Source organism: Anopheles merus, chromosome 2R (genome assembly GCF_017562075.2).
Source record: "Anopheles merus strain MAF chromosome 2R, AmerM5.1, whole genome shotgun sequence".
NCBI classification, from domain to species: domain Eukaryota; kingdom Metazoa; phylum Arthropoda; class Insecta; order Diptera; family Culicidae; genus Anopheles; species Anopheles merus.
In genome coordinates this window covers 41,084,696-41,096,798 of record NC_054082.1, presented here as the reverse complement: position 1 = coordinate 41,096,798, position 12,103 = coordinate 41,084,696, and the positions used below count along the sequence as shown (strand labels likewise).

The 12,103-nt window shown below is 45.6% G+C and overlaps 1 protein-coding gene across 1 annotated transcript in view; it reads right to left on the bottom strand.

Moving 5' to 3' along the window:
- Nucleotides 1-4,524: 4,524 nt before the first annotated feature.
- LOC121589659 (homeobox protein B-H1-like) overlaps nucleotides 4,525-12,103 on the bottom strand; it is a 28,803-nt gene continuing 21,224 nt past the window's right edge. Inside the window, exons 2-4 of the mRNA XM_041908738.1 lie at nucleotides 6,024-6,202; nucleotides 5,709-5,884; nucleotides 4,525-5,619 (exon numbers count right to left, since the gene is read on the bottom strand). Of these exons, the coding sequence (XP_041764672.1) occupies nucleotides 5,577-5,619; nucleotides 5,709-5,884; nucleotides 6,024-6,202 (398 nt within the window). The 3' untranslated portion in view covers nucleotides 4,525-5,576. The remainder of the gene's footprint in view (nucleotides 5,620-5,708; nucleotides 5,885-6,023; nucleotides 6,203-12,103) is intronic.

Sequence of the window (12,103 nt, the reverse complement as noted above, 5' to 3'; positions counted from 1 at the left end):
CAGATGGGTGTATTATTGTAATTAATTTTTCGACCCAAACAGACCCTATCTCCATGACCGCAGAAACCCACACGATGATTATTTTTACGATTGGCTGCCGTTCACGGTGGGATTGAACTGCTATCTGTGTTTTCTTTTAAACGATGTCACACACATGGGAAAAGCATCTGGAACAGAATGTAATAAAACCACCCTTATTTGTGTAAACTGAGCGGTAATAAACCCCTTTTATCCTCAGACAAGCCAAACCAAACATCCAAGGTCGCTTAATCTACAAACATCCATCCAATGCCACAAGAGCGTTTGCGGTGATGTGTTTTTAGGATTCCGTTCGTTTTCCAATTACCAAAACGCCCTTTTTCGAGCCGCCACGTTGTTCTCTTTTTTTACTGCTTCTTGATAAAGAAAACCTACGGGGTCCTGAAAGGAAAACATACAAACACCATTTTGAATCGATTCCGCAGCCTTGCCACAATCGAAACGGGCACGTAAATACAATTTGCTTGCCTGCTCGGTGCGTTCCCATTGGATGGGTCGGTACAGCAGTTTGCTCGGCTCAATCATTTGAATTGTACGAATGAATTGAACGCTCAGGATGATACGATTTCATTCGTATTCTTTATTTGATCCGTTGGCGTATTTTAATATATTCGACGGTCATCCACCAGCTGGCTCGATTCCCCCCGGTTTTTGGGCGCGCCTTGGATTGATAATCACTTTTCCGGTTGTTACTGCTTTCTCTTACCCTCCCGGAGAAGGATACGTTCCGTTGTTGTTGTTTTTGTTGTCGTGAACTAGGCAGCATCGGTTCCAACGGTGGCCCACTGAGTGTTGGGCCCTCCAGTTTGGCTGCTCAAGGGCGTTTCGATTAACAAACGACTAATAGCTCCTTGGTGAAGATACGGCCACTTTTGCTCGGTTGTAACACCTTCCCGCGCAGTGCAACGCTTTCCCGCTGGAGCTTCGAAATGCCAACGAATCGTGTGTAACGAATTGTTATTAAATTTGATAATTTCTCGCTTTTCGTGTTTCGGTCTCTCGCTTAGCACGTCACCCGGCCGAGCCCGAGCCGGACCGCGTGTGGTCTCACGGGGCACATCTACCCTTCACCCAGGGATGCCTAACAAACAACGAAAAACATTCACCGTTGGAGACCACACCGCCGTGTATTTTTTAAAGAAACCGGTGAAAAAGGGTAAGTTTAAAAACGCTGCCCCGTAAGAACGTTGTGGCCAGAGCGCTTCTACTCAATTATTTAATAAAGCCATCATAATCTCCTCCCTGGGCTGGCTGGGACTGTGGTTTTGTTTTCAAATATCATCCTCCCCATCATCACCGACAGCGTGGATACGTTGTCGCACCGGGTGGCATTCGTCCCCGCAGTCGGGGATAATTTCTTTCGACGTTTCGGCGGGGTTTTGGTTTTCCGCGGTGGCAACCGAACAGCTGTAAGCTTGATGGTGCGCTCATTGGGTAGGATAAAAAGCTAACCCATCATTATTTGGAAGTTTTCCTCGCAGCACCAACTCTCACGCGCGGGGCCACCCAATCAAGGCGGTAGGCAGAGAATGGAACCCGAGCCACGAAAAAGGGCTGCTCGGCGGCGAGAAAATGATGCTTAAATGGCCGCCCGGCTCGTTCGTCAGCTGGACAGTGTCTCAGGATATTTGATACCTCGATACCCGCCTACCCATAGCGTGCACATCCCTAAGCGACTTGATGTGATTGAAGTTAATTGAGATCATAACCGGGCAGCTGATTGGATAAACGGGGCGAAATTAACTCTATTGGGAAGAGTAGCTTGAACCCGTTCTCATTAAGGGGGCATATGGTTACCTGGTTTAGGGATTTGATATCACTATCACAAACAATTGTGCTATTATATTCTAGTTGTGATGGGTAGGACGTTCCGGATGGGAATTGAAATACACTTGGCGTTGTAATGGTACATAAACGAATAAACCAGGCGAGTTTTATCATGCAAATCAATTGTAATAAAAGCGTCACGATTTTTTAAAAGCTCTAGCAAGCGGTAAATTAGGGACGACTTAAGAAAGCTCTCCTAATTTCCAGCTTCCATTAAGGGGGACTGAAGTAATACATCAATCTAAAACAAATATACTTTCACAGCGACACACATTGTGTAAACTATGTTGGTTTGTTATTTTCCCTAACTGTAAGAATCTTTTGAGAGATTTTAGCCTTTTCAATCCGTACGATGGTCAATTAATTAAAACTTAAAAAAATAGTTTATAACATTTGTTTGGACAATAATTCTAACCACGGGGCAATAATATGATACGTAAGATTATCTTGATATCTAAACATTCTTATAGGTACAAAACGAACGAAACAAGTTTTTAAATCTTACGGGACTTCTCTGGCTTTAGGGCTTTTCACGATACTACGCAGCATTTTATGTGAAGTTTGACAGATGGCAGCTCATGTCAACACTTCTTACAAAACCACACCTCCAAAACTAGTCTGCAATTTACAGCCTTAAAGCCAAAATTAGATTCGAGTACCTGCTCGAAAAAAATGTAAGGTCGTGATTTCAGTTATCCCAAGATGCATTAAAGAGATCAGGCGGTAGAATCTAGAATCAAAGGGTATGTAGACAAGGTTGTTGGATGTTTTATCATAACCAAATTTGAACGACAGGACGGGTGAAAACTTTTGCTCAAACAGAATTATAAAATCTTCATTCAGAAGCAGAAGCGATAAAAATCAACCTTCCAAATACATACACCTTAGGATAAGCCCACCTGTACATTATACCCATTTTGATTGCTTCTCGAAAACTGATAAACAATGCACATAGTTGATGGGCTGAAATTTCAGCCGACGATCTTAAAAAGGAAAATTACTCTTATTGGACATGAACCATTGCTTTTAAACCGGTTGCTTTTAATATTTACAGTCAAAATACTTAAGACTTTCAAAATTCATCCCCATGTTCTATTTAGCTATTGTTCATTAACACTTGCACAACAACATTTGCAACAGTAAGGTCTTTAATGATATCTAATGTTTTCTTTACTAGTCATGTTGTAACAAATTAACGAATACTTGATAATGTCTTTGGGATCTGCTCTTGTATGGACCGTTCCCCGTATCAAGGGCTAGTAATCCGTCTGCGTTATAATTTATAAATTATGCAGTAATCATACAATTATAAAGTTTAAATGTAAAGAAAATTGTTGAAATTTATGAATGTTTTTTGAAAGATTTAAATCAAAATTGACAGAGATCTAACAGAGTATAATGAATGATGGGCTGTGTTTAAACCCCAGTGAAAATTAAATAAAACTTCGAATCATCCAATGGCAATATAAAACTGAAGTATGAACTCAACATAGAACATATAAAAAACACCGATTGTTATACATGAGACTCATAGAGTTCTATCTCATCAGTTTCTATCACAAAACGTTTGTAAAATACCGACGGGTTTTACAAAATTTTCTGATGATTAATCCTCTTCAATTCATGCATCAACTTTTCAATCGTAGATTATTCGATGCATAGCTAACATATATCAAAATATAAGATTTTCGAGAGTTATTTTAACAATTCCATTCAAATAATGTTCTATATCTTGTATTTTGATATATGCTTGATCGCTAATGTGATGAATTGTGAATCTTTAGTCTTTCCGAATATTTGTTTGAATTAAGTACTGATATGTAAAGGATAGTTGTACTTCATATTTCTAAACAGAAAATCCACCTGATTAACGTTCATAGTATGTAAAATTCATAGGCTAATCTGTCATAAGCATAGCAGACTGAAACAAGTTGTACAATGCTACTTTTTGAGGAGTAACACAACTTGTAACATAGAATGTTAAAAAAAATTTGATCTAGAAATTAAAAATCATATGAAATAATTATGTGTTCAGGAATAATACCAAGTTTGAGCCAAAATATTATCATGGTTGTAGATTGTTTCAAGCAAAGCATGTTCAAAGGTATTATTTTGATGTATGATACAAATATAAGTTTACAAGAAGACCATACCAAACATATTAAAAAGCAGCAACAGCCTGATAAATGTGTACAATTAAATCAACATTAAACATTTAGCTTGTGAATGTTTTCTAATTGTTTCGAGGGTGATGATTGTTTCGTCGGGTCATAAACGCTTTCCACTGAAAATAGAATGCACTTCGATATCCTTTGGGCATCATCATTCTGCCGCCACATCCATTATCACAACTCACAAGACAGTTTATCAAATAACGATCACTGTCGGTGCTTCAAAAACCACTGTCAGCAATAAATGTAACAATCTGAAGCAAATGAACCTCCAATATCAACCGTTGCGGTTGAACACGCGGCTTGTGACCTACGTTTGTCAACACGTCATTACTTTCCCTTCCCGTGTTCTTTCATTTCTTTCATACACACGCACGACACGTTCGTCACTTACCGCTGTATTCCCACCGGAGGATGAAATGTGCCAAACGACACGGAAATCGAAAAAGTACACACCGTTTAAGTTTTAGAGTCATATCAACTCTGAGTGTTCATTTTCATGTATTTCTTGATGTTTTCTTTTCCAATTCGTCTGTACATTCTTGCACATGGGTACGAAGGTTTCGTTGGTCACAGTTTTACATCAGTGACGCGCGAGACGGTCGTTTGCTATATCCTAGCTGGGGTTTACGTGTACAGCTAGCAGCCTTTTCTTACGTCTATAAACTTTACAATCACGAAATACACTGGGTCTTACAGAAGCTGAGGATGTGTTGCGAGAAGTTTTGCTATCGGTAGTACACGTTTGGGTGAGATTTTCCTGCTACATATTTTGCTAGTGCTTTTAAATTAATATACCTACATACGCTACGCAGCCTTGGGTTGAGCTCTGTTCACATCGATCGGGCAAAGGGGCTTGCGATGATTCTACACATTCACATACTACACTCCAACCGAACGCTGCCACACCAGTTCTGTATCTTCTTCTATGAGAAACATATCTACACAAACTTCCCGCCGGTCATACAAAACAAACAAACATCAGTTGACGTTCGTTAGGACCTTAAGAAAAAACATATTTAAAAAAAACATCTCCAACGCGTCAACGCGAGCAGTTATCACACAACAGTAACCTAACCTAATCTGCAGTACAAAACGGCAAACAAAGAGGGGCGCTCGCCCACCAATAGAATATGGTATTGTTACGTTCAATAGTAATACTTTTCTTCATCTTTGAATCGGTGCTGAATCGGTCGCTACCTCTAGCTAAAATAATTACGCGTGAGTGTTACACATGTACAAGTCTAAAATCTGATTTGCAGTCTTGCCACCGTTGCGTCTTGCCAGATACACAGAAAGAACGTTCCCAAAATCAAAACATCACATATTCATTTACTCGCTATATGTACAAAACTGAACAAGAAGATAGGATCCTTCCCGTATGGTGTGTGAGGTGAACACAGACGGTGGCCACACCATAGCATTCAAAACGTGCGGGCCAACACACTAACAGACAGTTTAAAATCGAATATTGCCACAAGCGGGAGCCGGTCGACTCCGCTGCTGTACTTGCGAAAGTGCGTAGAGCCCTTTGCACACTTACGCCACTCTATCCAGACCGTGGGGATGTAGGAAGGATGCGCTGTTTGCGAGGAAAAGTTTGCTACGGTTAAGTTCCTGGGTTGGTTTCGCGGGATTTTTTATTCAGCGCGTGAGCGTGAAGAAGCTTACTTCTGTGGGCTGCCACCGTCGTCGTGCATGATTTTCTTCTTGAGAATGTTCATATCGTTCACATTCTCCAGGAACGTTTTGTGTGCGGACAGCACCTTCACCGTCTCGACGTCCTTCTTCAGCTCCTCCATGTCGCGCTTCAGCTTGGCCCGTCGGTTCTGGAACCAGGTGATGACCTGTGAATCGGGAGCAGGAAGCGTACGCGTTCAGTTAGTGAAAACTGTTGTAATGTTGGTCTCACAGTGTGGGGAAAAAGTTGCACGTTGGGGAAAAAGGGGCTGTAGCCGGTAGCCTGCACGCGAATGACACACTTACCTGTGCGTTGGAAAGGCCGAGGGCGGCCGCTATCTCGTCCCGATCCGATGGTGACAGGTACTTCTGGTACAGGAACCGCTTCTCCAGCTCGAAGATCTGATGGTTGGTGAACGCCGTCCGTGATTTCCTTTTCTTCTTTGGCTGCGGTCGGTTGGCGAACAGGTTTAAATGCGATTGTTCTGTAGAGAGAAAAGGAGAGAAAGAGAAACAGAGTGAGTGAGCGAGAAAAGGTCAGGGCAACATTAGTACAATTTGTTAATTGCAACGCTAAAATTGAAGACAAACAACAAAATGCTACGGGCAGGCTCAATCAAAGGCCAACACACCGACCGACCGACCGACCGTTCGATTACGGTGTCCGAATCCGACCGATTGATCTTTACCATTGCGCGCTTTTCCCCCTATACGGTACGTGCAATAATCTCCTTCCCTGAGGCCCCAGCCCCCTTCCCCCGACTGGTAGTCTACGGGCTACAGGCCACAGACACATCATCATCTCCCGGGCGCTTCGGTACGCGGCGGCACCTCCTTTTTGGTGGTTCGTATATTTTTTTTTTGCTCCTGTTTAGCGGTGGTGGTGCTGCTATAAAAGCATAAAACTTTATTGAGATCTAATTTCCTCCTCAATGAGATGCCATTCGAGGGGCCTGATTTGGAAGGCCTAGGGCTGGCAAAAGCTGCCGATTGCTCACTTTCCGCTTTGTTTTAGTGGTGAGGTTGAAGCTTTGAAAGGTTTGTTGGAAAGTTGAAATGTTATTCCGCTTCGTGCGTCTTTTGATGCAGGGTACGTAATAAATAATTAAATATAATTGCTGGTCTTTGATTAAACATAACGTTTTGTCTCCAGACGGTTTGATGAGTGGTTGAAAAACAAATAGAGCCATTTAAACTATTATCATTCTGCTATACGATCACGAGTTGTACTAAATGAAAATTATTGAAAAGCAAAAAACAGTAGCCATTTTCCGGTTGCCCAAAATCCCAACGATTAGACACACAAAAAAAGCAACACTATCTCTCAAACGATCCTCAAAACCCAACCGAGGGAGAAAAAGACAACCCACCCCACGTAACACGTAAACCTTCAAAACGACAACGACACTAATTAACATCCGAGTGAGAAACGAATCGACGGGTTTCGACCGACCCAGACACTCATATATATAGAAAAACAGGCATTTCACGTAACAAAGCCCCCGTTTTTTTTTGTTTTTGGCCGAAGTCCGAAGAACTGTCGGGAGGGAAAAAATCCCCCCGCACGATCGCTCGCCGCCATGAAAAGCGTCGTCACTCGCACCGACCGATACCCAAGGGGGAAGAAATATTAAATTAAATGATAACATATTACGCGGCAGCGCGGTGGTTTCTTTGGTTAGCCGAAACAAGCCGCCTGCTGCATGCGCCCGCGATCACATCCGCGCGCGGCGGATATGAAAGGCGGCGCGCACAAACCGGGATGATATGGAAACACCGGGAAGACACACGGAACCCTCCTTTCCCCGCTAAAGCTGCCGAGCGTCCGTAGTGCGCCGTTTTTTTTTTTTTATTTCATTAATGGGGTGCCGTGGTGCCCGGGCGGATGCGATGTTCCACGGACATGCTTATTATTATGACGCGCTTTTTTGTAGTTGTTGTTGTGCTGTTGCCGTTGGTTGTGCTCTTTAGGTTCTTCTCGCTCGTTGTTATGTTTTATTTCAATCCATTTCCACCCGACCATTTGGGGCATCGTCTCGTTCGCGAGGCAATAAAATTATTAAAATTAAAATGAAGAGAACGATTTTGGCGGCTAGGCAATTTCACAATGGGCAGAGAGAGAGAGAAAGAGGGGGAGAGAAAAGCCAGAGAGTGTTGGTCAGGGCCGGATGATCGTCGGAAGGATTGAAGTGCGCCGCAGCGGAAAAGCCAAAGGATCCGTCGCTAGAAATCTTTCACTTTTCAAAAGTTGGATTCAGATCGGCGGCCAACGACCAGCGGCCGTAGAAACAGTAAACCGCCCAATTCCTGTTGGGCAATAAAGATGTCAACCGTAGGGGCAGTGTCGCTGCCACTCTCCGTGACAGATTGTAGAAGCGATCAGCGCGGTGACATTCGTGACAGGTAATTAGTGAGCATTAGCGGGCGTTTTGTGAGGTGCTTCAGTTGACAGAGCGAAGAAGAAATCGCAACAAAACTGCCTTGATTGTGCCAAAACAAATTCACCATTCCGAAAGGCGGCAGATGGGAGTGGGACACTGTTTTGTGTGTCGGTGTGTGCAGTGCGAAAAGCAACCAGCACGAAAAACACTCACTTTGCGGTACAAATTGCAACATTAATTACCAAACATTACTATGATTTAGTGTGCCGTCGCTGTGAAATCGCTTTGATGAATGTGTGCAAGCGCGCATCAAACAGTTTCGGGTTCGGGTGATGCAACATCATAATACCAACAACACCCAAACCCGACCGAAAGATGCTGTGAGGGTGGAAACATGAGGCGGGTCGCGGTGAAAGCATAATTGCATCGAGCGACCGAGCAAGCGGCCACGATGGAAACGATGCAGAAAAGAACGCTGCGCTGCACCGGCTTGGTGCCGATTGCATCTTTGCCGCTTTGCATAAAAGTGCAGAAATTGGTCACCCTTGACACCCTCCTCTCCCCGTTTCTTTGGAGTCGCATTCAAATCGATTCCGTCGCAAATTGACCGACACCGAGCAGCGCGAGGCAGCTAATTAGGCTCTCGCGGGGTCCCAAATCGTCACTTCTCAGAAGCGTGCGAGTCAGGTTCTACTCGGGTCGCCCCATCGAATAGGGGATGAGGGGGGAGGGGGCGGGCTAGCAGAAAGGGCCGGGTGACCGTGGTAGTTAATTGCCTTGCCATGCTGGATGCCGCACTCTGTTCCCGTTAAATGAACCGATTAACTGCGAGACGAACGCGCGCACACCGAGCAACACAGGGACGGGGGGGGGGGGGGGGGGGTGAAGAGATGGTGCAACGGGGAGCCCTAAACCCTTCACACCGGCTAATTCTTTGATCTGCTTGCGCAGCGCTCTGCTTGGGTGTGCTAACGGCGCGATCAACCAGAGCTGATGCATAAGTTGGCGTTTTTGTCAATAAACTTGTCAAAAGGCGTCCCTACTCATGCCCGCCAAATCCCCACACACCCAGACACTCAGCTGTGCAGGCCGGTCGTTCCCTTCGTTCGTCGGAGGTCCCACCGATCGCCTCTCTCTCTCTCTCTCTCCTTCGGTCTTCTTCGTTGGCGTTTTGCGCGATTCGTGTTTATGATTTCTCACCCACAGAATGCATCGTCGAGCGTTGTTGGATCTTGTTGCGATCAGATTCAGCACCAAAGCACCCGCCAGTTAAGAACGGTAGCACTGTGAGGCGGCTTTTCCCTTCCAGGAAAATCTATAGTCGATGGTGGTGGTGGTTTTGGCGAAAAAAAACAGAAGGAAGAACGATAAAAAATCGCACTAAAATTCCCGGGAACCAAGACCATGGAGCCCTCTGCTTTATGGCACCGATAATTAGCTTCGGTGTCAATTCCAATCCAATCCATCCTCCTCGGTGGCTTCGGTGCTTACGGTGACTCACGGTGACCAAGACCGAGCGAACCCCGTAAAAACCGGTAGGGTCGTAAAAATCACGGAACAAAGAACGCCCCTACCGTGTGGCCACCGTTTGCGCATCGTTTATGATGTTGGGTCGTGTTGGATCCCGCTCGATAGGAAAGCATACTGAAGCGTTAAAGCTTCAGTGTGCTTCCAACTTATTGACGGATTGACGAGCGAGACCTGCCCCGCTTTGTCGGAGACCCTTGTGCCGAAGGTAAATGAATGTATTAGCGTTTTGCTAAGCGTTCCAACGGCGTTCGATCGATACACAGCTCCACAGCTCCGGATGGAATGAATGCCACAAAATATGTTATGTACGTGATGGCAAACAGATACAGCAAGGCGATGTTTCAACGAACACACCTAAACCCTTGAGCAGTGGCACTAGCATTAACGACCCAGTGAGACACTCGACTACCACCTTCCAACTCCAGGACGATGGTGCGAAAACCGTGCAAAACCTACGAACACGCAGGGATAGTAACAGTAATGGCGAAACAGCGCTCGAATCGATGGCGTTCCGCGTGAGCACACACAGCCAGCCACTGCGTCAAATGGACGGTGACGGAGCACGGTTGAAGGGCCGGCCGAGAGCCTCACACAACAACACACGCACTCGGCGACCAGCGCGGCGCAGTAAAACAAACAACAAGCGACCGGACAAATGCTGTCCCTTCGTTCCACCTATGTGTGCGTGCGTGAATGAAACCCACTCCAGCATAAGATCATTCGCTTGTTTGTATTTGTGTAATGTTTGCGGCCCCACCTCTCCCACCCCGTAGCTAACTAGTGGCCCCACTGTGTTGGGGAGGAAAACGCATCCCCCCGAAAAAGCAAAAAAAAAACAGTTGGAAACGAAAGCAACGAACGCGCTTGCGCTGCTGCTGCGGCGGGGTGCGTAAGAAGAGGTTGATAAATTGTGATCATGAGCGGCCGGGCGGCTAGCGGTGTTGGAAGGCATGTATCCAAAGCAAGCCGAAGCAAGCGCCAAAGCGGGACCGGCAGGCAGCGCGAACGAAAGCGAGAACGGTCGACGACGCCGACTTTGATGTTGTTTGCTGGCAACCCCCGAAAAAACCACGCCCCACGTAAGGAAGCGATGGCGCTTTGTGTTGGTGCTGGTGTTGCTGCGTTGGGTTCGTTCCTTTCCAGCGCGCTTTGCGGGTGTCGTCTTTTGTGTTCGCTATGCTTTATGTTTCGGTGAGGAGAGTTGGGAAGTCTTACTGTCGCGCTATGTTGGAAGAGCTTTAGCAAGCGGAAATTCCATCGATTGAACCGATTTTTTGTTCACCGCAAGCGCGAATTCGCGAAGTAAAATCAACCCAATATGTGTATTTTAAGTTCACTTGAACGCTTGTCCGCTTGGCGAACAATTAAGAAATAAAAGTTTTAAAACCGTTGAAATACAACCGAAGTACTCGCTAATTAAATGGCATGATTAACGTGTGCTTCCTTCGCCCTCCTGCTGGTCTCCTTCTGGTCTGCTTCTTGCGGCAAACAACTTCGATCCAAAATTGGTAGTTTGCTGACACCAATAAAACCATAATTGAACGGCCCCGCTTGAACGGCACCTAATTTGCAGTATTTTTTGCAAACAAACGTGAGTCGAGCGAGCGGAACGGCCACGTAGTCGGGCCTACCTTCGCCTTCAGCCGGTGTCGTGAGCAGTAATTTCCAGCCGCCCGCCGTAGGACTCGTAAAGGATGACGCAATTCCGCGCTGGTAGTGTGCCCGCTGCGCTAACGATTTTGCTTCTAATTAATCAATTAATTATGGACACCGTATTATGGCGGAGTAGCAAGAGAGAGAGGGAGAGAGAGAGAGACAGTGTCTGTTAGGCTCCTTACCTGACCCTACCGTACGGCAACCCCTTCCAGCAGCTCATGGAAACAAATGATGAACGACAAATTGGTAAGTAGTAACACTGTACTCCCCGCTGTACACCGTTCACCACCAACAAACGTTCCGAGGGTTCGATTATTTCTATCATAGAAACACAGAACACACACACACACATTCGTAGTGACTAATGCTAACGATGCAGCCGATTGCAGCTACTGTTGTTAGAATCCAAGTTGGTAGTGTACGACCTCGTGTCAGTACTGCCACTGGCAAATTGTCACTCGTCAAGCTGAACCGGTGGTGGGACCTGAGGGTAGGGACCACCAGAGCTGCGTATAATGATAGTGCTTTTTTCTACCTTGTCCCCTGTTTAGTGTGTTCCCCTTCGCCCACACACACACACATGCTCTGTGTTTGTGCTGCGAACAAAAGCTTCACATTAGGATAATGATTTCATGCAGCCCACATGATGAGAATCCTGTTAGTGGCACGCAAGTGTCGCCTGGCCGTTGGTTTCGGTCCCGCCCGTCCTTCCCGGCCACTGCAAAAGGTGAAGGGTGGTGCGGTGAAACTAGGCCAACTTATTAGCGGACCGAGCCATTTAATTAGCGTTGAGTTGTGAGTTGAAGTTTGATTTAGTAG